The 24,629-nt window shown below is 41.7% G+C and overlaps 1 protein-coding gene across 1 annotated transcript in view; it reads left to right on the forward strand.

Moving 5' to 3' along the window:
- LOC120313054 (potassium voltage-gated channel subfamily KQT member 1-like) overlaps positions 1 to 24,629 on the forward strand; it is a 137,394-nt gene that overhangs the window by 3,307 nt on the left and 109,458 nt on the right. Inside the window, exons 2-11 of the mRNA XM_039354558.1 lie at positions 2,263 to 2,353; positions 3,430 to 3,556; positions 4,997 to 5,075; positions 6,048 to 6,144; positions 6,607 to 6,747; positions 8,052 to 8,162; positions 9,430 to 9,525; positions 9,763 to 9,966; positions 11,066 to 11,261; positions 15,645 to 15,759. Coding sequence (XP_039210492.1) covers positions 2,263 to 2,353; positions 3,430 to 3,556; positions 4,997 to 5,075; positions 6,048 to 6,144; positions 6,607 to 6,747; positions 8,052 to 8,162; positions 9,430 to 9,525; positions 9,763 to 9,966; positions 11,066 to 11,261; positions 15,645 to 15,759 — 1,257 coding nt within the window. The remainder of the gene's footprint in view (positions 1 to 2,262; positions 2,354 to 3,429; positions 3,557 to 4,996; positions 5,076 to 6,047; positions 6,145 to 6,606; positions 6,748 to 8,051; positions 8,163 to 9,429; positions 9,526 to 9,762; positions 9,967 to 11,065; positions 11,262 to 15,644; positions 15,760 to 24,629) is intronic.

Consider the following 24,629-nt stretch of genomic DNA (forward strand, 5'->3'; position numbering starts at 1 on the left):
ACCTTTTCTTTATTTGGCCTTTTTGATACCAGCTTTCACAGCAATATGCTTCAACTGATTTATGCACTGATGATGTTACCTAGTTGGGTAATTAAATGTCTGCAAGAAAATATCCAAGCTCAGTAGAGCACCAAGGAGCTCATCATTCAAACCTAAGCTACAAATATATAATAATAATAATAATAATAATAATAATAATAATAAGCTGACTGTGCGATGATCAATAATAATAATAATAATAATAATAATAATAATAATAATAATAATAATAATAATAATAAAAAAACAACCATCAAACATCCACATCTGCCTATCCCAGGTCCTGGGTAAGGACTCGATAGGTAGACAAAATGCCAAATCCAGTCTGAACATCTGGCTGACTGTGCGATGATCAATAATAATAATAATAGAATTGAAAGGGGCCTTGGAGGTCATCTAGTCCAACCCCCTGCTCAGGTAGGAAACCCTATACCATTTCAGACAAATGGCTGTCCAGTCTCTTCTTAAAAACTTCCAGTGTTGGAGCATTCACCGCTTCTGGAGGCAGGTTGTTCCACTGGTTAATTGTTCTAACTGTCAGCAAATCTCTCCTTAGTTCTAGGTTGCTTCTCTCCTTGGTGAGTTTCCATCCGTTGCTTCTCGTCCTGCCTTCAGGCGCTTTGGAGAATAGCTTGACTCCCTCTTCTTTGGGGCAGCCCCTCAAATGCTGAAATGTGCTATCCTGTCCCCCCTCGCCCTTCTCTTCATTAAACTAGACATACCCAATCCCAGCAATTTTTAATGTCCTTTCCCACTTTCTATCCAACCAGCCTCATGATAGATACACTGAATGCTTGTTAAACAGAGATCAAACCTTAGAAGGAAGGAGAATTTTTCTGGCAGTGAGAACAATTAATCAATGAACTAGCTTGCGTCCCGAAGTTGTGGGTGCTCCATCACTAGAGGTTTTGAAAAACAGATGGGACAACACTTTGACCAAGATGAAATAAGCTCTCCTGCCTCAAGCAGGGAGTTGGAATAGATGATCTCTGGGGGTCCCTTCCAATGCTATGATTCTATATTCTGTGTTCTGTGAACGTAAGCTAAATGTGCATCGTGCTCAGATGTAACCCTGGTTTCCCAATTTTGAATCTTGGGGGTATTTCACATTCCAACTGTTGCTTTTTGGTCATCATTAAGTGATCAGCAAGTGGTCGGACCATATTTTTAAGGGCCGTGATTTACAGAATTACAAAACACACAAAGATACACTTCCTAATTGCCGGGAGAGTGAGATGTTTTTTTTAATTGCATCCATGTTTGAACTGGAGGATGTGGCTGCTTAATGCAGCCGCTATCTTGGTGGCTGATAGCAAACCATTTAGGAAAGAACTTTCCACAATATCACTCTATTAACTGGTGCCTGTTATCTTTGATAGCAAGGTATCTTGAGCTGCAATTTGAAACCTTAGAAATTCTGCTGGTGTTTCTGATGTTGACCCCAATGTGCTATCTAGAAATCTATTCTTAAAAATACAGATCAAAAATATTAAACTGAAACAAAGCTTTGCATAGTTAATATCAAAGTGCAATTTGAGTACAGGAAGTCCTTATGTACGTATATAAACATGATAACTCCGTGTTAAAACAACCATAGAAAAAAAAGCTGGTTGAGCTAAACCTTACACTGATCTTCAAATCCCTCTGTTAACCATCTGTTATTGTATTTAGAACGTAGGAAGTCCACAAACGGTTTCCAGTCTCTTATAAAACTGTCTAGTCCAGGGGTAGGCAACCTTGGCTCTTTTATGACTCGTGGACTTCAACTCGTGGAATTGCACACATTTCATTATCCTACTTGATAATTTCATCAGCGCCACAGATGTGGGGAAGTTTGGACTTTTGGTTGATAAGGGTTGAGCAGGCTACTTTAGCTGACTGTGTTCAGCAGGTCAGCGGTTCAAATCTCACCGGCTCAAGGTTGACTCAGCCTTCCATCCTTCCGGGGTAGGTAAAATGAGGACCCAGATTGTTGGGGGCAATGTAAATCTATATATATACATTGCTTACTGGTGTACACCGCTTAGAGAGTGCTCGCACTTAAAGCGGTATATAAGTCTCATAAAATAAATAAATAAATAAATAAATATTGCTTAAAAGAGGAGAAAGCTAGGTATCATTTTAAGTGAGTGACAACTTTTTGGTTATTCCTCTCTCTCTCTCTCTCTCTCTCTCTCTCTCTCTCTCTCTCTCTCTCTCTCTCTCTCTCTTTTAAATTTGTAGATTTCTGCTGGTGCTGGTTTGTTTAATTTTCAGTGTTCTGTCTACTATAGAACATTATGCAGAATTTGCCACCGGAACGCTTTTTTGGATGGTAAGTGATCTACTTTGAAATATTTAGATAAATTGTACATAGGACAGACAAGCTGGGACTTTTCTATGAAAAAGTGAACAAAAGAAAAGGCCAGATTTATTTATTATATACCATAAACTGCTATTTTGACATGCTCTGGTACTGGAAAAGATGTCAGTGAATCCCCACAGCTTATTTACTATTCACAGAATCCAGTTTATTTACATCCTTACCAATCTCCTCCTCCTTCTCCTCCTCCTCCTCCTCGTCCTCCTCCATCACTACCACCACCTCCTCCAACTCCTAATTTGGAAGGTTTTGGAACTTGGATACTGGTCAGTGTTGATTTGTTTGAAATATGCCAAAAGGCAGCCCTCTTGATTGTGCCCCTCGACCAAGTCACATTCTGATTTTAACATCTTTAATGACGGCACACCGGATAACCTCAGAAGAACAATACAATAATCATTACTTTTATGATTTTTTTTTTACATTTACAGTTGGTAAGCTGACTTTCACTTTTCGATCATTCATTATAATTTTTAATGTCTTGGAATTGCAGTCTCGGACATTGTAAGTAGGGCATCGAAGAAATGCCATTCAAGCAAAATATATTGATTATTCATACAAAGCCATCTTGATTGTGCCCCTTGGCCAAATCACATCCTGATTTTAACAGCTCAGTGATGGCACACCGGATAACCTCAGAAGAACAATACAATTACATGCTTTTCTCATTAAGTAATGAATAAGCAGAGAGAACAAACAAACGCGTCAAGTATCGCCATGTGCTAAATGTTCCTATTCGATGTAATTCTTCTTGGTGGGAAACTCCCCCCCCCTCCCCAGGGCTTCTGAAATTCCCCTTGTTTTCTCAGGATGGCTGGTGTGGCTCTAGCAATTGTTGGGAGACAGGTGTGTCCCCCAAAGTGCCAAGAACAGGTGTGGAAGTTGGTGTCTTGGGGCTGGCAAGGAGGAAAGGGGTTAGCCCTGGCATTGTGCCACTTTTTTAAAATATAAAATGCTTTCTGCCTGGCTGATGTAAAGGCCTATTTTAAAAGAATGTTTTAAAAAAACATCATTGCTTCTGATTTTAGGAAATTGTCTTGGTGGTCTTTTTTGGTGCTGAATACATGGTGAGGCTCTGGTCTGCAGGTTGCAGAAGCAAGTACGTTGGCATCAAAGGGCGGATACGTTTTGCCAGGAAACCCATATCGATAATAGGTGAGCTTTATTTTGAAATAACTTTCCAGTTGTCTAATGCAGAGTTTCTTAACCTCAGCAACAGCAAGATGTGTGGACTTCAACTCCCAGAATTCCTTAGCCATTATATTGGCTGGGAAATCGGGGTGTTGAAGAACACAAATGTCAGCAAAGGAATTCTGCAAATTGAAGTCCACAAATGCTGGCTAGTGTATCAACAACTGCAAAGACATTCAAAAATGAGGGATGGAATGGAATGGAATACAGAACAATAGAGAATAGAATAGAATAGAATAGAATAGAATAGAATAGAATAGAATAGAATAGAATAGAATAGAATAGAATAGAATATAGAGTGGAGTGGAACAGAATAGAATGGAATGGAAATAGAAATATAGAATTGAATATAGAATTGAAATAAAGAATAGAGTAGAGTGGAATAGAATAGAATAGAACAGAACAGAACAACAGAATAGAATAGAAAATATGGAATGGAATAGAAATATGGAATGGAATAGAAATATGGAATAGAATAGAATAGAATAGAATAGAATAGAATAGAATAGAATAGAATAGAATAGAATAGAATAGAATTAGAATAGAATAGAATGAATATGGAATGGAATAGAAATATAGAATTCAATATAGAATTGAAATAAAGAATAGAGTAGAGTGGAATGGAATAGAATAGAATAGAATATGGAATGGAATAGAAATATAGAATTCAATATAGAATTCAATATAGAATTGAAATAAAGAATAGAGTAGAGTGGAATAGAATAGAATAGAATAGAATAGAATAGAATAGAATAGAATAGAATAGAATAGAATAGAATAGAATAGAATAGAATAGAATAGAATAGAATAGGGAATAGAGTAGAGTAGAGCAGAGCAAAATACAACAGAATAAGGAATAGAATAGAATAGAATAGAATAGAATAGAATAGAATAGAGAAGAGAAGAGAATGTGGAGTGGAGTGGAGTGGAGTGGAATGGAATGGAATGGAATAGAATAGAATAGAATAGAATAGAATAGAATAGAATAGAATAGAATAGATCTGGAAGGGACCTTAGAGGTCTTCTAGTCTTGCTTCTCCTCTATCTATCATCAAGAATTTTCCAGAAGGCCTAAGAAAGTTTTCTTCTTCTATCAATTCTTCCCTACTTGTGCAATATGGAGATTATTCCTGTTGTCCACGGTTTAAAGCTGTTGCTTTCTTTCCAAGATGTGCAGACAATCCTAAAGTCAGATGCATTTGTGAAGGCCATGTTCTGGCAATGCAATAAATAATAAAATACTGCACGGGACTAGCTGAGGTAGTATCTCTAAGCTGGGATGGCTAATTTAAAACTCGGGCAAGAAAATAGCTTTACATAGTATCAAGGTCTGTTTTACAGACGGCTTCTTTTCGTAAATAGCGTTGAGCAGATATTGAAATAGTTCATATGTTTTATCAACAGATCTCATAGTTGTGGTAGCGTCAATTATCGTTCTGAGTGTGGGATCAAATGGCCAGGTGTTTGCTACCTCTGCAATAAGGTATGTTAAACAGTTTTGGTCAATGATTTAAAAATATCCCGCTTTTCCACTTTGCACCCTGCCTATATGCACATATTTTTTATTGCCACCACCATAATTGTTGTGATTTTTTTTTAATGTATGTAAAACAATCAAAGAACAGATTTGTGGTGCCTTGGAATGACAGATAAGAGATAAGCTATTCATACCTCTCTGAGACAAATAGAAAGAAGATCAACAGCAATTAAAAAGCCCTACTTAATGTCTTTATATATGAAGAAGAGATAAGATAATACTGATTCATTTCCCAAGTTTCTGTAACCTTGCATATTCTTTCCTTGCAATAAACCGATCTGTACGGACTCTAAAAAATGTTGCTTCCTTGGCTGTCGAATCTCTTCCTAAAAACCTCAAGTGTTGGAGCATTCACAACTTCTGGAGGCAGGTTGTTCCACTGGTTAATTACTCTCCCCGTCAGGAAGTTTCTCCTTAGTTCTAGATCAGGGGTTCTCAACCTTGGCAACTTTAAGACTTGTGGACTTCAACTCCCAGCAAAGCTGGCTGAGGAATTCTGGGAGTTGAAGTCCACAAGTCTTAAAGTTGCCAAGGCTGAGAACCCCTGTTCTAGATTGCTTCTCCTCTTGATGAGTTCCCATCTGTTGCTTCTTGTCCTGCCTTCAGGGGCTGTAAGAGGCGTATAGAACAAGAGAAACAAGGATGGTTTGCAGAGAATATGTAATAGTAGATTAGGTAAACTGGATTTAATTGTATTTCTAATCTTAGGCCTTAATTTCTTTGGCTTACTCTTTTTGACTCCTGTTCTGTATTTTGCATCAGGTTGTAGAATACCTAATAATAATAATAATAATGTGATGGGTATGTATCAACACAAGTGCCAGTCTCTCCAATCACTCCTAATTCCAGACTTTGACACCTAAAGAAGGCTGCTCTCCATTCTCACTCTGCGTTTTCTCTTCCAATGTCTCTTATAAGGGGAATCCGGTTTCTGCAGATCCTTCGCATGCTTCATGTAGACCGGCAAGGTGGGACGTGGAGACTCTTAGGCTCCGTGGTCTTCATACATCGTCAGGTACCGTATGTGAGCAGAATATTTTATATATAGATATATAATATTATAGTTAAGTGTCTAATAAAGCACCTGATCTAGTGCTATGATTGCTTTTGCCTTTCAGCCCCAGTCTAGGAGCGTTTTGCAGGCTCAAGTCACTACTGCGATAAACTATTCCTATGAATTTAGGTATTTGCTGACAAAGAGTTAAAGGGAGACTAGTATAGCTATTTCGAGCTATTTGGCTCTCATCAGCTAGCCATACCCTTCTGAGATTCGAACCTGGGCCGCTTGCACATTAGGCAGCTGAATTAACCTCTAGGCCACAGGTTCTCCTCACTTCTGTCAGCTCAAACCAGGGAGGATACATAGTAAGTGTCTAATAGAGCACCTGGTTTACTGCTATGATTGCTTGAAATAGCTGTTGCTGTTATGTCCAAGCTTGCAAGCTCAGTCTAAGCAATCCATTGTTGTTTTTCTTAGGAACTCATAACTACCCTGTATATCGGCTTCTTGGGCCTAATCTTCTCATCCTATTTTGTCTACCTTGCTGAGAAAGATGCAGTGGATGAAGAGGGGCAGACTGGATTCTCCAGCTACGCTGATGCTCTCTGGTGGGGAGTGGTAAGCCTTATTCTCTGGATACCCTAGGACAAGGGTAGGCAACCTTGGCTCTTTTATGACTCGTGGACTTCCAATTCCCAGAATTCCTGAGCCAGCATAGCTGGCTCAGGAATTCTGGGAGTTGAAGTCCATGAGTCATAAAAGAGCCAAGGTTGCCTACCCCTGCCCTAGGAAGATGTTATTCGCATCAGAGTCTCAAAGGAGGTGTGGCAGGCATGTGGCCCCCGGAAACCTGATTAATCAAGAGGGAGGTTTTTACGAAGATGAGAGCCAGTTTGATAGGAAATAGGGATTTAAGTAGTATACCATTTTTTCATTTTATTCTCATTCTCATTCTTCTTCTTCCTCTTTTTAGTTTTATTTATTCCTCAAGAAAGGTAAACGTATTGGGTTGGTTTACATGAGAAAAAATAGATTTAAATACTTAAATGTAATTAACTCTGAGAAAATCCTAACCAGTAAAAAAAAATGTTTAGAACACTGTGGGAAAAACAGATGTAAACAAGAACTGTAAACAGGATCTATGATGAGACAACCAGAATGACTAGATAGAAAAGGAATACTATATTGTTGGGATTATTATTTGTAGAAATATTAGAAAACTTTTATACTTAATTATCATTTATTAAAACAATAAGAATTGTATTAACTTAAGGTTGGTAAAAGAGAACACTCTGGGGAAAAGAGGAAAGCATGTAAAGCTATCATGTGGATTATAGATTATAGAATTTAACTGTTAGTGAATGTTTGCTAAATGTAAACCCAGACAACGCACTGTCTACCGAATACTAAGGTGATTATGTTAAAAATTAATAAAACATATTTTTTTAAAAAAGAGAGCCAGTTTAATTTAGTGATTAAGGACTCAGGCTAGCAACTGGAGTCCCAAGTCCCGTCCAGCCCCACGATTCTCTGATTTCTTAGCTCAGCTGAGAGCTCTCCTTCCCAATGTGGCCAGTATATTTTCACTTTGGAACCGAATAGCTGCAGTGTACGGTCCCGAGAAATTGTTCTCCCTAAATAAAAAGTCGGCAGCCGATCATTTTAAAATTGAAAAGTAAAGGAGCAGTCCACAGTAAATGCTCTATCTATCATGTCAGCAGTGGATGAAGGTAAAATATTTCCAAAAATCATTCAGTTCTATACTTAGGTCTGAAAACTCTGCAGCAGGAATTAAGATTCCATTACGTAAGGATGATTCTATAAAGTCCACGTTTGGCAGCTATTAGTACCCATTGGAAACCAAATCCTAATGCATTTATATTCCAGGCAAATGATACTCTTTTTTCTTCTCTGCTGTGTAGGTGACGGTGACCACTATTGGGTACGGGGATAAAGTGCCCCAGACATGGATTGGCAAGACAATCGCCTCCTGCTTCTCCGTCTTTGCAATCTCGTTCTTTGCTCTGCCTGCGGTGAGTATATGAGTGTTAGGTAGGAGCCAGCCATGTGCTGCAACTGCTGAGCAAGCCAATGCAGTCCTGGGTTGCATCAACAAAGCAAGAGTTTCAAGAGCATGTTGTCATGGTTCCGACAGATGAAACTCATCAAATTTGCAGACGACACCAAGCTGGCAGGAATAGCCAACACTCCAGAAGAGAGGCTTTGGATACAGGAGGATCTGGACAGACTTGAACACTGGGCGCTATCTAACAAAATGAAATTCAATGGTGAAAAAAGCAAGGTTCTACATTTAGGCAAGAAAAACCAAACGTACAGGTATAGTATAGGGGGTACCTTGCTCAATAATAGTAATTGTGAGAGGGACCTCGGAGTCCTAGTGGACAATCACTTAAATAGGAGCCAGCCGTGTGCTGCAGCTGCCAAAAAGGCCAACACAGTGCTGGGCTGCATCAACAGAGGGATAGAATCAAGATCACGTGATGTGTTAATACTACTTTACAAGGACTTGGTAAGGCCACACTTGGAATACTGCATCCAGTTTTGGTCACCACGATGTAAAAAAGATGCTGAGACTCTAGAAAGAGTACAGAGAAGAGCAACAAAGATGATCAGGGGACTGGAGGCTAAAACATCTGAAGAACAGTTGCTGGAATTGGGTATTTCTAGTTTAACGAAGAGAAGGACGAGGGGAGACATGATAGCAGTCTTCCAGTATCTCAGGGGCTGCCCCAAAGAAGAGGGAGTCAAGCTATTCTCCAAAGCGCCTGAAGGCAGGACAAGAAGCAACAGATGGAAGCTAATCAAGGAGAGAAGCAACCTGGAACTAAGGAGAAACTTACTGACAGTGAGAACAATTAACCAGTGGAACAACCTGCCTCCAGAAGTGGTGAATGCTCCAACACTGGAAGTTTTTAAGAAGAGACTAGACAGCCATTTGTCCGAAATAGTATAGGGTTTCCTGCCTGGGCAGGGGGTTGGACTAGATGACCTCCAAGGTCCCTTCCAACTTTATCATTATTATTACTCTTCCCCAACTTGGAATTGCATTGACACACATGATGTGATAGCGCTGCTTTATACCTCACTGGAGAGACCACACTTCTGTTGCACTGATCAATACCTTTCAAGCACAGTTCCAATCACACAGCCTTCTTTTTCCCAATGTGGGAGTCAGCCTTCCATTTGGGAGTCATTCTTGTCAATAATGATAAAGGGACAGGCAGAAAGAGCATGTCAGGGGTTAAAGGCTTTTAAAAATTTATTTCCTTTGTTTTCCAGGGGATCCTGGGATCAGGATTTGCCCTGAAAGTCCAACAGAAACAGCGCCAGAAACATTTCAACAGGCAGATTCCTGCAGCGGCCTCTCTCATTCAGGTAAATACGGAATCATAAAATTGGAAAAAAAAACCCCAACTGAACGATCAGAAGGAAATGAAAGAGAAACATCAGCGAAGCTGAGCTTGAAGATCTGTGGCCATCCTGGTAGCAGGGGTGAGAGAAGAAGGTTCCGGAGAAATTGTCGGACCATTAAAATAAAGGAATGAAAATAAAAATAAATCCTTGAGCTTGCGATATGCAGTGGCAAACGCCTCTTTTTACGTCCCCCCGTAGACTTTGTGGAGGAGCTACGCAGCAGAGAAACCTCAGGGCTGCATCGCCACCTGGAAGATTTACGTCACCTCAGCTCAGATCCCAAAGAAAACAGCAGCACCACCCAGCCCAAATCTCAGAAAACAGGTGAGAAAAAACAGGGTTGGTTTGTTGGTTTGTTTGTTTAGTTCAGTGGTTCTCAATCTTTTTAATGCCGCGACCCCCCAACCGGTCGTAAGTCGAGGACTAAACCGGTTATAAGTCGAGGACTACCCAACTGGTCGTAAGTCGAGGACTTTCCCTGCCCGGGAGCGCCATGCATGTGTGGTGCCGCCCCCTGCGCCAGCCGAGGCGTAGCTGGCAAGCGGCAGAGACGGCGCAGGCCGACCACTGGCTGGGCCACCAGCTGGCCCATCCCAAGGGAGGTAAGGCACCCGCCGGAAAAGGGGAAAAAATGGCGGACAGACTTGCTTGGCGACCCCCATGAAATGGTCGATCGACCCCCAATGGGGTCGCAACCCATAGGTTGAGAACCGCTGGTTTAGTTAATTACATTTATAAAGCATTTTTCCTCAGGCGAAAAACCCCCAACGTTTTATCCTCACAACTCCATACAGTACTCCTTGGACTTAACATCAGTTCATTTAGTGGCCATTCAGAGTTACAACAGCGCAGGGGGAAAAAAGCGACTTATGACCGTTTTTCACACTTAACGACCGTGGCAGCATCGCCTCCCCTCTGGTCACGTGATCAAAATTCAGACACTGAATTCAGGCATGCATTTATGGCCGTCGCAGTGTCCCACGGTCATTTGTCGATGGGGGGGGGAGCCAGAGTCACTTCACAATCCTGTTACTAACATCTGCAGTGACTCGCTTAACAACGCGGCAAGAAAAGTAATACAAAGCGGCAGAAGTCAGTTAACAGCTGTCTCGCTTAGTAATGGGCAGTTTGGGGGCAAGTCAAGGACCGCCTGTATGAGCTTCTTGTCTACGTACATAATTTTACAGAGCAGCTTCCAAAAGCAAAGACTGAATTTTATTTGAATACCAGGGATTTGAATAATGGTGAGGCACATTTAGAGAGTTCTAAATCCGTGTTTCTCAACCTTGACCATTTTAAGGCCTGTGGACTTCTATTCCCAGAATTCCACAGCCAGCATTGCTGGCTGTGGAATTCTGGGAGTTGAAGTCCACAGGCCTTAAAATGGTCAAGATTGAGAAACACTGCTTGAAATCACAACAGATTTGGGCCTTGGCTTTTGACGATGTAATGTAACAGTTTCAAAATTCTGTAATCGGCCTGATTTTTGTTCTGCACGTGACGGATGATAAAATTTGAGTCTTCTGTTTTGTTTCAGAGTAAAAGATACAAGAGGAAAGGAAAAACGGGGCGGGATCATGGCTCAACATCTGTAAATCCAGGCGACGCAGCGTTGCCCGTTCCTCAGATTACTTATGACTTCAGCGAAGATCAAGAAGACAAGAAAGAGTTGAATTTCTACCTTGATGAACCGGGAGGTAAACTATCCGCTGTCCCTTTTTGGCCTGATGCCTTTTGAGTTGGTACTTCCTGGATTCAGAAGATATACAGCTGCTTTCATGAATGGGAGATTTAACACTGCCGGAAATATCCTGACGTGTGGATGTGTTGTTGCACATTAAACAAAAGGGGGGGACCTCCAATGACACCGTCACGGTCATCATTTTAATTATTTGGACCATATCTTATGGACCACCCTGGGTGTGGCATGCTTTTGCATGCCCCAAAGTGTTTTCTCAATTGAATAATAATAATAAAGTTGGAAGGGACCTTAGAGTCATCTAGTCCAACCCCCTGCTCAGGCAGGAAACCCTACACCATTTCAGACAAATGGCTGTCCAGTCTCTTCTTTAAAACTTCCAGTGTTGGAGCATTCACGCTTCTGGAGGCCGGTTGTTCCACTAGTTAATTGTTCTAACTGTCAGGAAGTTGCTCCTTAGTTCTAGGTTGCTTCTCTCCTTGATTAGTTTCCACCCGTTGCTTCTTGTCCTGTCTTCAGGCGCTTTGGAGAATAGCTTGACTCCCTCTTCTTTGGGGCGGCCCCTGAGAGATTGGAACACGGCTATCCTGTCCCCCCTCATCCTTCTCTTCATTAAACTGGACATCCCCAATTCAAGCAACTGTTCCTTATATGTTTTAGCCTCCAGTCCCCTGATCATCTTTGTTGAATCACAAGCGTGTCACAGTTCATGTGAGTTTTAAGTCTCCCCAAAAGAATTTAGTTTTCTTTGTGTACACTGTTCTTTTAAAACCTGAACAAGTCACCATACTTATGATCTTTAGTGGCCCGCAACATAAAAAACAATATTGAAACATTCCTACGGTTTCATTAGCGGGGGGGGGGGAGGCAGATATTTCAGCTTTGTGGAATTCCTTATACAGTTGTTTGATAGTTTATGGAATAGCCGTTATTTCCAGCTGAAATGAAACTGCGTTTCTTTGTGGGATTTCAGTCTGGAGTCAGCTTTTGTGAAAATTGTATCCCGATGATCGTTTAACACAGTGGTTCTCCACCTGTGGGTCGGGACCCCATTTGGGGTAAAACGACCATTTCACGGGGGTCGCCAAACAACGCAGTCCGCCATTTTCCCCCCTTTTCCTTAGCTGTGCTACTCCCTTTTATTCTATTGGTTTTTGAAAGCCAATAGACTAGACTCTCTTGAATAGAGTCTAATGCTATTGGCTTTCAAAAGCCAATAGGAATTGTCCAGGCTGTCTCTGCCCTGCTGAGCCCGCCAAAAGTCCCAGTCTGCAAACGGTGCTGCACCCGTTGAGTAGTCCTCGACTTACGACCGGTTGAGTAGTCCTCGACTTACGACCGGTTGGGGGTCACGGCAAAAGAAGGAGGTTTGCTTTGCCGGATGTTCACCATCAGGCAATCCTAGAAAATTATAATAGTTAACCAGGTCTGGGCTGTTCTGAATGAGAAGTGGCTGGGGGAGGGAAGGGGCTGCTCGTTCTGCAGCTGTTCCTGACCTTTGGCTAATTCTAAGTCTGGAAATGATGTTCCCGATCCTGTATAATTTACATTTAGCAAAGAAGGTAGCAAGGTGACTTGCATCCCTTTCATATTAATCAAGACAGAAATGGAATTGGAGACTGTGACTCATCCATCCTGGGCTGGTTGTGGCAGATTGTACAAAATAGAAGAGAGAGAGAATTGAGAGAGAGAGATTGAGAGAGAATTAAGAGAGAGATTGAGAGAGATTCAGATTGAGAAAGAGAGAGAGAGAGAGAATTGAGATTGAGAGAGATTGAGAGAGAGAGATTGAGAGAGAAGAGAGAGAGAGAATTGAGATTGAGAGAGATTGAAAGAGAGAGAGATTGAGAGAGAGAATTGAGAGAAAGAGATTGAGAGAGAAGAGAGACTTGAGAGAGAGAATTAAGAGAGAGAATTGAAAGAGATTGAGAGAGAGAGAGAGAGAGAGAATTGAGATTGAGAGAGAGATTGAGAGAGAATTAAGAGAGAGATTGAGAGAGAGAGACATTGAGAGAGAGAGAGAGAGAGAGATTGAGAGAGATTCAGATTGAGAAAGAGAGAGAGAGAGAGAATTGAGATTGAGAGAGATTGAAAGAGAGAGAGATTGAGAGAGAGAATTAAGAGAAAGAGATTGAGAGAGAAGAGAGACTTGAGAGAGAGATTGAGATAGAGAGAGATTGAGAGAGAGAATTAAGAGAGAGAGATTGAGATTGAGAGAGAGAATTAAGAGAGAGAGATTGAGAGAGAAGAGAGAGAGAATTAAGAGAGAGATTGAGAGAGAATTAAGAGAGAGATTGAGAGAGAGAGAGAGATCCACCTACTGCAAAAAAATATATAACTGGTCGTACAAATTTTGAACTTTCCTGATAAAAGAGTTTATTTTTTCCCCCAACTGAAGGACACTTTGAAAATTCACACAGAGGTTGCTCACCTTATTATAGTTGGGACTGTTTTTAGAACAATGGGATAATCTTCCCACCTTGGATCAATTCAGAAACAGCTAAATTCTGCGAGGGGCGCTTTTTTTTTTTTTTTTTTTTTTGAACACAATGCATCCTTCTTCCTCCATTAGGTCTGACACGGATGTTCAAGCAATCAGGTAGGTTGGGGGGGGGAGCCACTGTGAATGTGCGAGTCCTGTTAAGCAAGCCTACAAATCTCAGGGATGCAGACCTTAGTTTAATAAAAATATATTTATCCCTTGATAGAATATCCAACTCTTTCCTTTCCTTTATCTGTATTCAATACTTTTAAGGCATCCAAACAAGAGAATATTAAGAATCAAATTATACTGTGTAAATACCATTGTATTGATATCCTATATTAAAATGGATAAGATGAGGCAATGGATTAAACTTTAATAATTTGTTAAAAAAACTGAGTTAATTGCACATTGACAGTTTATGGATAGATCTTTTGTTTCTTCAGATGTCACTTATTTGATTACTATTCTCTATATTCTTTTCTGATGATATTAGCACATATTTTTATTGCATTTAAACAACTTCTAGTGGTTATATTTCACTAATACAATTCTGTCTGTCTGTATCGATCTATCATCTATATTTCTATTATCTATCATCTACATCTATCTATTATCTATATCTATCTGTCTATCATCCATCATTCATATATCCTTCCTATCTTTTATCCATCCATCCATCCATCTAAATCAGTGGTTCTCAACCTTTTTAATGCCGCAACCCCCAACCGGTCGTAAGTCGAGGACTACTCAACTGGTGCAACACCGTTTGCAGAATGGGACTTTTGGCGGGCTCAGCAGGGCAGAGACAGCCTGGACAATTCCTATTGGCTTTGGAAAGCCAACCCCTCCCTTTCGCATTATATGAATCAGTTATTGACAAACAGCAAACAGCACCATCTACTGAAGCATGAGTACTTAAGCATCATCTAGGTCAGTGGTTCTCAACCTTTTTAATGCCACGACCCCCAACCGGTCGTGAGTCGAGGACTACCCAACCGGTCAGAATGGGACTTTTGGCGGGCTCAGCAGGGCAGAGACAGCCTGGACAATTCCTATTGGCTTTTGAAAGCCAATAGAATTAGACTCTATTCAAGAGCGTCTATTCTATTGGCTTTCAAAAGCCAATAGAATAAAAGGGAGGAGCACAGCTAAGGAAAAGGGGGAAAAAACGGCGGACTGCGTTGTTTGACGACCCCCGTGAAATGGTCGTTCGACCCCAAATGGGATCCCGACCCACAGGTGGAGAACCACTGATCTAAATGTCTGTCTGTCTATCCATCCAACCATCTAAATGTCTGTCTGTCTGTCTATCTATCTATTTATATTTTTCCTTCCATCCATCCATCCATCCATCCATCCATCCATCCCCCGACAGAGATATAATAAGACGGAATGCTTGATGTTTGTGGACGGGTATATATTTTTCCATTAGACTTTCTTGATGTTTGATTGATCACTGCAGGAGACCTTAAGTATAACTTAACCATGTTAATCAAGGACTACCTGTACTAACATTTTGGTTCCTAAAGCTTCAGCTGATAAACTCCACACTAGAACTCCCAAAAAGAAACCCTTGCCCTACCCGTTGAACTGATTTTAAAACAAATGCCTCACTCACTGAGAACTGAGATAGTGTGTGGGGGGGGGGAAGGTAGCAACAGAAGAGGATAACCGTAGCTCAAAGTTGACCTTGGCGCTCTCTGAGCTTGGTTGTGGGCTTGCAGACATTTCATCACCTGCCTAGGTAACATCACCAGTGTGAGGAAGTGTGGGGATCGCTCCCATTGATACGCAGTCGCTTGCTTATATACAGTCAAAGAGGACATGTTGAAGAATTTGGCCTAGTTGGCTGGATTGACGTACGTTCCCTTTCCCATCCTCACCTTCTCAATTTAGTCAAGAAACATCTGGAAGGCAACAGTGGTGGGATGTCGAGAGCCAGCAGTTTCACTGAGGAGGTGGATCTGACAGCTGAAGAGGCTCTTCTGCCTACTGTAACAGATGTTGCACAGTAAGTCCAGCTGTTGACATTTTCTCCTTAGGAGGGTTTAATCCAGGGGTCTTCAAACTTGAATTTTGATCACAAGACCTGGGGGGGGGGGAATGCAGCAAAGGTCGTAGCTGTGTAAAACGGCCATAAGTCACTTTCTTCAGGGCTGTTGTAACTTTGAACAGTCACTAAATGAACTTTTGTAAGTTGAGGACTTTCTTGTAATAGTTTTTGATTTGTGTTTTAGCATGGGGGGGGGATCCCTTATTATGCAAGCAGAAGGGAAACTTTCCCTGCACTAATTCAAGGATTCAGTACTACAGATTGGAAAAATTCCTGTACCCTAAGTCTATTTTAAGAACTGTTTTGTGTACCTAATAATATAAAGTATGTTTTTCTGCACTGGTTGCTAAAAAGGCCCGAGGGATGTTGCCTTGTTTTGACTGTTGGACATTAGAGGGTGCTCTGTCATAATAAAACGTTGCCCCACGTTCTCCTGCTGTTCACCTTCCCGCAAATGTGCCTGGAGGACGTGTGTATTTTGAGCCGAGAATCGTAGAATGAGCGACTGAGGTTATTGTAGCAACCGAATTTCACATTCAGCAAGGTATAGTTTTAAAAAAAAAAATCAAAACGTCAATTGAAATTGAAGCATTTTTTAAGTGTGTGGCTTATTTTTGCATCCATGGTTTTGTGTCCATGTTCCCAAAGCATATAAATGGTTGGGGTTTTTTGTTGTTGTTGTTGTTTTTACTGTTTTCAAATGGAGAACCGTAACGCAACGTTCAAAGACGTTTGAATGTTAAATGAGGGCCCAGCCTAGCTTCGTGGTTCCAAAGGGCAACATTAGATAAGGTCGTATTAAAAAATGCAATTGCCAATAAACAATGTGCTGTGAAGTAGAACAGATGAAGAAGAATGAAAACACGTGAAGATGTCCGTGAGTTGTGAAAAGCCTGGGAGAAGAGACTTGTTTTAGATGGGGGTCTGAAAGAAGACAGTGGGGCCCAAGTCCTGTATCCAAGGACTGGCGTTCTACAATCTTAGAATGGGTCAAGAGAAAAAGGAAGCCACCTTCTGAAGTGTGAGGGTCTCCTCCATGTTTTATAAGCCGTGTCATTTTGAGAGGGCGGTTGAGTTCCCCAAATCAGACACAAACCCTTCAGGGCTCTGAGGTCAAAAAGTATCTTAAAGAATGCCTGGTAAACATCTGGAAACCAGCACCGCTCTTGCAGTGGGCGTTGTGATTAGAGAAGTGGGGTTTAATCAATGCTCCCAGCTCAATTTTTCAATCTGTCCCGAAGTCGACTTTGAATCCAGAGTGTGTGCGGAGCAGAATAAACTATGGCAAATAAACAAATAAACAATCCGCATCCTGTTTTTAGAGCCAAACGGGGAAAAAAAATTAAATAAATGAAGAGGACTGACTTGGAGCTATCCAAGGTCCTGTTTCTGCTGCTTTCTGTCTTACCCTGTTCGTTGTGGATTTTGTGCCCCTTTGAGTATTAATTGCACAAAGGTCACCTGGCCCGTTTAGGAAGGGGTCAATCGTAATAGTCAAAACTATCAGTTCTAGTAACTGGAAGGAAAGACTTAAGCCAATATACCTTTTCAGGTTCAGTTACACTATTAACAGAATAGAATGACAGAGTTGGAAGGGACCTTGGAGATCTTCTAGTCCAGCCCCCTGTGCAAGCAGGAGACTCTATACCAGTGGTTCTTAACCTGGGAGATATTGCCCCCCAGGGGGCGATTTCGTTTTTCAGGGGGGCGAAGGAATGAAAAGGGGGCGATATGGGGGCGATGGCGCAAGACGTTTTGGGGACACTTTTGAGACTTTTTCGTACAGTGAATCGCTGTATATCTGTCGTATAAAAACATCAGATTGCTCGCTATTAGTGGATTGAATTGTGTTTCAAATGTTCCTCCAGCTAGCTTCAGTACAGAACGCCGTACATATGTGAATACGCATCACTTAACTTCATGTATGTTGTGCAGCAGCCTCTACCCATACAGTGGCACTCCATTGGCCAGAATATGGGAGATATGGGGAAAAGACTGGAAATAAATTATTTGCATCAATATGTCCTGATGACAATTTTAAAGAAAACAAAAAAAGTGTTTGCATAAATTGAAGAATTATTTCCTATGTTGTGATTGAGAGATTATGTTGGGGGAGGGGGGCGATGACAACTTCCTCATCGGCTCAAGGGGGCGATTCGTTCAAAAAGGTGAAGAACCACTGCTCTATACCATTCTAGAAAAGTGGGTGTCCAATCTCTTCTGAGAAGCTTCCACTGCTTCTGGAGGCCCACTGGTTAATTGTTCTCACTGCTAGGAAATTTCCCCTAGGTTGCTTCTCTCCTTGATTAGTTTCCACCCATTGCTTCTTGTCTTGGCCAGAGGTGTTTTGGTAAAGAGGTTGACCCCCCTCTTATTTGTGACAACCCCCCAAATATTGGAGTACTGCTATCATATCCATTCCTTCTTAAAACTAGACTAGACAAGCCCAATTCCTGCAACTGTTCTTCATATGTTTTAGCCTTCTGCCCCTTAATCATCTTTATTGCTTGTTTCTGCACTCTTTCCAGAGTTTGTGTGGTACTGATGGACCCTAGCCTCCGTCTTTTAGGGGTCCACTCAAGCTCCCAGAAAAGTTCAGCATCTACCTAGACTTGTTTCCCCATATTTTTGGTAAATGAAGCTTAGATGTGCAGTAAATGCATAGTAACCTAGAGGCTTCTGTATTCCATGACATCTGAAGGTTTGGATGGATGGATGGATGGATGGATGGATGGATGGATGGATGGATGCATGGATGGATGGATGGATGCTTGGATGCATGGATGCATAGATGGATGGGCATCACGTTGGTGTTGTTTCTCAGCAATAAAATAGCTAAACCTTCTTCAGGAGGAGCATATGTTTTGGGATAGCTTTTGGAAAAAAAGTAAAACAAGAGGGTTAATCTTTGGAGAATAAATACATTTTCTTTGGACAATAATGTGTCTGATTGTATTAGTTTATATCAGCACCTCACTAGCTAGTTTCAGGAGGATTTAAGGAACCCAATCTGAGATGAGTTAGGGTTTGTGAACTTTTTGGCAACTTGTACAGTTCTCATCATAAGCCATGGAAATAGTCACATCTGGAATCTTTCCCCCAGATCTGCTACAGACCAAGAACTGAATATTTGGAGAAACGTTTGCTTTCTGCGACCAGTTAGTGAGGAAATTATGGACCTGTCTGAGATAGATCTCATAACAAATATTATGTGATTAACTTGGGAGGATTCTTTAGTGCATAAAGCATAGCTGCAGTTCTTCGTTTGGTCTCTGAATGGGTCCTTCCAAGGTTGAAGTCCTTCTGACTCAGTAAACACCCAAGGGTGCAAAGGATGCCCAATGACTTTTAGATACTTCCTCAGCCACTACTGGGTTGAGCTCGCTCTTCAGTCTGCCCTGGTCACACCGGCAAAGCTAATGGATCAGTGGGTACATTGGCATCTGGGCTGCAAAAAATTCAAAAGAACAGAAAAATGGAGTTTTGCAGGCCAGATAGGATGAAGACACGTTCCTTCTTCCGAATCAGGATCCCCAGGACATGGGGGAATCCCTACACCTGTCAAGGAGGAGCTGGTGGTGAAGGCCTCTTTGAGAGCTGAAACTGGTGCTCTATCAGAATTCATGACCCGTGTCTCCAGCCCTGGACCACCCAGAAAAACATCTGTGGAGATCCTCAGCCCTTCAGATCATGGTTGTCCCAAAGGTGCTTTTCTCATGAGGCAACTGGACTGTCTTGTTTTCCTTAGAAGACGTTTCGCTTCTCATCCCAGAAGCTTCTTCAGCTCTGACTGGATGGTGGGGAACGGAAGGGTTTGTGCTCCTTGCAGAAAAGCTGGTTGTTTGCATCCTTTGAGAGAGTCATGAAAGCCACTTGGAAGTTTACCTGTGTCCTCAGGATCACCTGAGTGGTGCAAATGGGTGTGGGGCCTTCTTGGAACTGCTGAAAGGACTGTGTTGTAGACAGGAGATGGATGGGGTCATATCCCCCCTCCCCCGTTGAGAGAGGGCTGCTCAGTTTTGACCTAGATGGCCTCTTGGATCCCTCTTTCAAACCATTTGGTCCTCTCTGTCCAAAATGTAGACTTTGCTGTCTTCCAAAGAGCGGCCTCTGTCTTTCAAATGCAGATGGACGGTTGACTCTGGTCCTGATGGGTTTGTTCTCCTACGTTGTGCCAGGTGTTTATGAGCGTGGGGGATGCTCCAAAGGTCGTAACTGGGAAAAAGGATCATAAGCCACATTTTTCAGTGCCATTGTAACGTTGAACAGCCACTAAGCGAACGGTTGTAAGTCAAGGGCGACCTGCATTTTCATGGCTGTTTTAGCCAGGGCTCGTTTTCTGAGGAAATCCCATCTTTATCCGCCTTCTCAGTTAAATGCTGTCCTGTTACTCTTTTTCCAACGTGCTCCACATTGAAGCTTGGTAGAATATTTCTGCTTTTCTTTAGAGCAGCCCCCGTGTCTCAGACTGGTTTCTGCTGATACCTGGCTCAACACTTTGCTGGGTTTTTTTCTTTCTTTCTTTTTTCTTTTCTTTTCACAAAGAGCAGAGAGCCCGGGCTTTTCACATTCAGCCAGGAATGAGGATAATCCTCCAGAGAATTGCGACAGCGGTCTTTTGTTCTGTCTGTTTTCTTTATTAAGCAACTAAATTAAAAAGACTTTTGCCAACTGCAAATATGTGCAAGTGTTTACTTGGCTGCCGAGCCATCACGCCATTACTTAATTAACCTGTAAATTACTAATCCGGAGCCTTGGCTCCAAGCTGGCTCAATTTTGATGAATCCCCCTCCTCCAGGATTTAGGAGATTACCCCCAGGTATGTGTGTAAGTATGTATTTTGTGTGCGTGTGTGTTGTGTGTTTGTGTTCATTTATTTGATTATAGGGTCATCTCTGGACAAGATACTGTAAGTGGCACACAAATATAATGAATAAATAAATGAATACCTATTTGTCTCCAGGGATTTAAGAAGAGACTAGACAATCACCTGTCTGAGATGGTATAGGTTCTCCTGCTTGAGCAGGGGGCTGGACTAGAAGACCTCCAAGGTCCCTTCCAGCTCTCTATTCTATTCTAGTCTAGTCTAATCTATTCTTCATTCCTGTATTCTATTCTATTCTATTCTATTCTACTCTAATCTACTCTAATCTATTCTGTCTTTGTATTACAGTATTCCACAAAGTCAATTGATCCTCTTGTTCTGCTTCATTCTGAACCTAGCCTTCTCTTTGCTCCAAGAGAATTTCTCAAAATCCTTTCCACTCAGGTGGCAACCTACTTTTTCAGTCCCTGAGTAATTTCTTCTTTTCCTTCAACCATCTTTTCACCTTGTTTGTCCGCAGAAATCTATTTGTTCCCCACACGAAAACTTATCTGTCATTCTTCCCACTAATTATCTGAAGAATAATTTCTAATAATGTGTGCTGCTTTTCTGACCGCCCTAACAACTGGACAAAATTATATTTAGATAGATAGATAGATAGATAGATAGATAGATAGATAGATAGATAGATAGATAGATAGATAAATAGACAGACAGATATAGATATAGATATAGATATAGATATAGATACGTTTTCTGAGGTTTTCGCGGGTGTTTGTATGTAGGTCTTTGGTTATTTGGGTTTTCTCCCACATCAAATTGGAAGTGTCTTGCCGACGTTTTGACGAAGTCTCATTCATCATCTTCAGGCTGGTGTTTTCGGCTTCGTGCTTCTAGGAGCAATGTGTGATCATAGCTGTTTCTTCCTTTTAAGTGCCAGTGGGGGTATGAACTGATTGGGTGGGAGCTTGGCTGTGTTCTGATTGGGTGGAGGTGTGTTCTGATTGGTTAGGGGCTTGGCTGTGCTCTGATTGAATGGGGGGTTGGCTGTGCTCTGATTGAATGGGGGGTTGGCTGTGCTCTGATTGAATGGGGGAGTGTTCTGTTTGGGTGGGGGCTTTGTTGTGCTCGGGTTAGTCTTAGTTGCAGGGGGATTTGAGATGGTGAACTGCATTGCTGTTGTTTGGCTTTGTGTTCGTGATCATGCCTCATCTTCATTAATTATATATATATAATTACTGTTACACTTTTATGAATACAACTTTTTGTTACGTGTCTTGTTCTCTTCCCCGATTTCTTAAAGGCTTTGTGATAGCGTTCCCAATTTCTTTATTTTTTAAAAAAAAAAACATTTTCCACTTTTCACAGAAATGTAATATTCCCCAAGTGAGGATCAAATTAGGATCAAGGCCATTCAGCCAACTGACAAAGACAGGAATAACAAGCAATAGAGGAGGGTAAACGGATAGTCTGGCCAAATCACTAAGTTTTCTGTTGGCACAATCATCAGCCAGGCTGGGTGCCAACCGTAACTCAAACAGAAAGGAATTCCAGAGTCGGATGCTTATCTTAACAATGCCCTTGTTTAGTGCCTGTATGGTGATTTCCTGCCTGTGTGGCATCACCAAGGGGGCCTTCCCACCCCATCGTAGTGCCAGACCGGCACCTCAGGAATACACAATCCCCCTGGGGGCCCTCTAAGTTGTGAAGGAGTCTCAACGGCAACAATTTCACTACAGTTCTTTCAAAACCCATGCCCCCTTTCGCGATCAGTTGGCCTTTTCAGCAGTTTAGGGACACATCATTGTGTGCCAATTATAGATTCTCTTATGCAGGCCCACATGTAGCGCCTTGTTTTAATCAGATCTTCCATTTGCAAGGGCATTTCCTGAGTGTCGTGGTCTGAAGGAGTCCAGAGAAAATGCATCTCTAACTTTTTTGCAGCTCTTGGGAGTACATACCAAGCGGTCCTCGGCTTATAACTACAACTGAGCCTAGCATTATGGTCTTAAGACATTGCAGTTGTTAAGCGAGGTGCTCATGTGACTGCCTCACTCAACAAACTCAATCTCAGCTCTCCCCAGAATCCTGGGATAAGTACTCGAGCACACCCACAATATCCACACTGCAGCAGCACAACCTCAGTTCGCACAAGGCCTGTATGGGACCTGCATAAGAAAGCAGAAATACGTTAGACTTTCTCTTTCAGCCTGCTTGTTGCCTTGTCCAGCGTTTTCTCTTAAGAGCTATTTATTTAATCAGTGGAACAGCTTGCCACCAGAAATCGTGGGCGCTCCATCATGGGAGGTTTTTAAGAAGAGACTAGACAGCCACTTGTCTGAGATGGTGTAGGTTCTCCTGCTTGAGTAGGGGGCTGGACTAGAAGACCTCCAAGGTCCCTTCCAGTTCTATTCTATTCTATTCTATTCTATTCTATTCTATTCTATTCTGTTCTATTCTATTCTATTCTATTCTGAAATTCTATTCTATATTCTGTATTACTATTCTATTCTATTCTGTAATTCTATTCTATATTCTGTATTTCTATTCTATTCTATTCTATTCTATATTTCTATATTCTATTCTATTCTATTCTGTATTTCTATTCTATTCTAATCTGTAATTCTATTCTATTCTATTCTGAAATTCTATTCTATTCTATTCTATATTCTGTATTACTATTCTATTCTATTCTATTCTATTCTATTCTATTCTGTATTTCTATTCTATTCTATTCTATTCCATTCCATTCCATGTTTTCTATTCTATTCTATTCTATTCTATTCTATTCTATTCTACTCTACTCTACTCTACTCTACTCTACTCTACTCTACTCTACTCTACTCTACTCTACTCTACTCTTCTATTCTATTCCATTCCATTCCATTCCATTCCATTCTATTCTATTCTATTCTATTCTATTCTATTCCATTCCACCCAGCTGGCTTTCATGCCTAAAATGGGATTAGAACAGGCAATCTGCTGGCGATTGGCCCAGAGTCACTCAGTCAGCTGTCCTGCCTAAGGCGGGAGTAGAACTCATCCCCGTCTCCACTTTCTAGTCTGGTGCTTTAACCACTAGACCAAATTGCCTCTCAGTGGTATGGCATGCTCTGCTGGCCTTCCATGCAAGGGGGCGATGTATTTCTGAAAAGGTGGACATGGGCCCTCCTGCGCCCTTCCCAAGGCTGGGCAAGAATGCCGGTCCACTGCAGGAGTGGAACTCGCCCCCTTTTCCTCTCCATCCAGAAGTTGCCTGAGCAGAACGAAACAAAAGGCTTTACTGGGGGCAGGGGGGGGGCTGGAAAGAGGGCGATGCATTTTTCAGTTCTTACCCCTTTGGGGACCATTTGATAATCGCCCTTTTTTCCCTCCCCTGGTGCGGGACCCACACATTCTGCCAGCATTTAACGGCCTTGTTAATTCCTGCGCCATGCTGTTCCAATCATGCTTCAGCAATTCCGTTGTGCTTCGGTCGAGGGATTTGTTATTCTTTCAAGCTCTCAGGGCTTGCTCAGTTTCCCTGACCGTGATTATAGCCAAGCCTGCATTCAGTCCGTGGGGGGGGGGGACGGAAAGCACCAAAATTATACGTTAGACTTGAACTTGGCTGATTTGCTGTCTGCCCAGCCTGCCTCTCCTCATTGAGAAGAATCGTCCCCTTCTGGCCTCGGATAAGAGCACTGGCGCTATTTTTCAGTCAAGTTAATTCTTGATCAAATAAGGAACTTCAGGACTGTTTGTCACTACTTGTGCTTCAGCTCCTTTAATCTTTTAATTATTATTATTATTATTTTGTGCCTGGCAGCGTCTCTTGAATTGCTGCTCGGACGTGTGCTGCCTCATCCTGGCTCCCAGCTGGTCATTTGATGACTTGACCTAATGATCTCTTGGGTTGTTTCAGATATTTCCGTTCATCGGTTATTTTTCCAGGTTTGATCTGGAATTCAGATTTATTTTTGTGTTTCTCTTCATCCTATCCTTTCCTCCACACTCGGGATTA

Source organism: Crotalus tigris, unplaced genomic scaffold, assembly GCF_016545835.1.
Source record: "Crotalus tigris isolate CLP2741 ecotype Arizona unplaced genomic scaffold, ASM1654583v1 scf7180000018563.1161478300:1536566, whole genome shotgun sequence".
Lineage (NCBI taxonomy): Eukaryota > Metazoa > Chordata > Lepidosauria > Squamata > Viperidae > Crotalus > Crotalus tigris.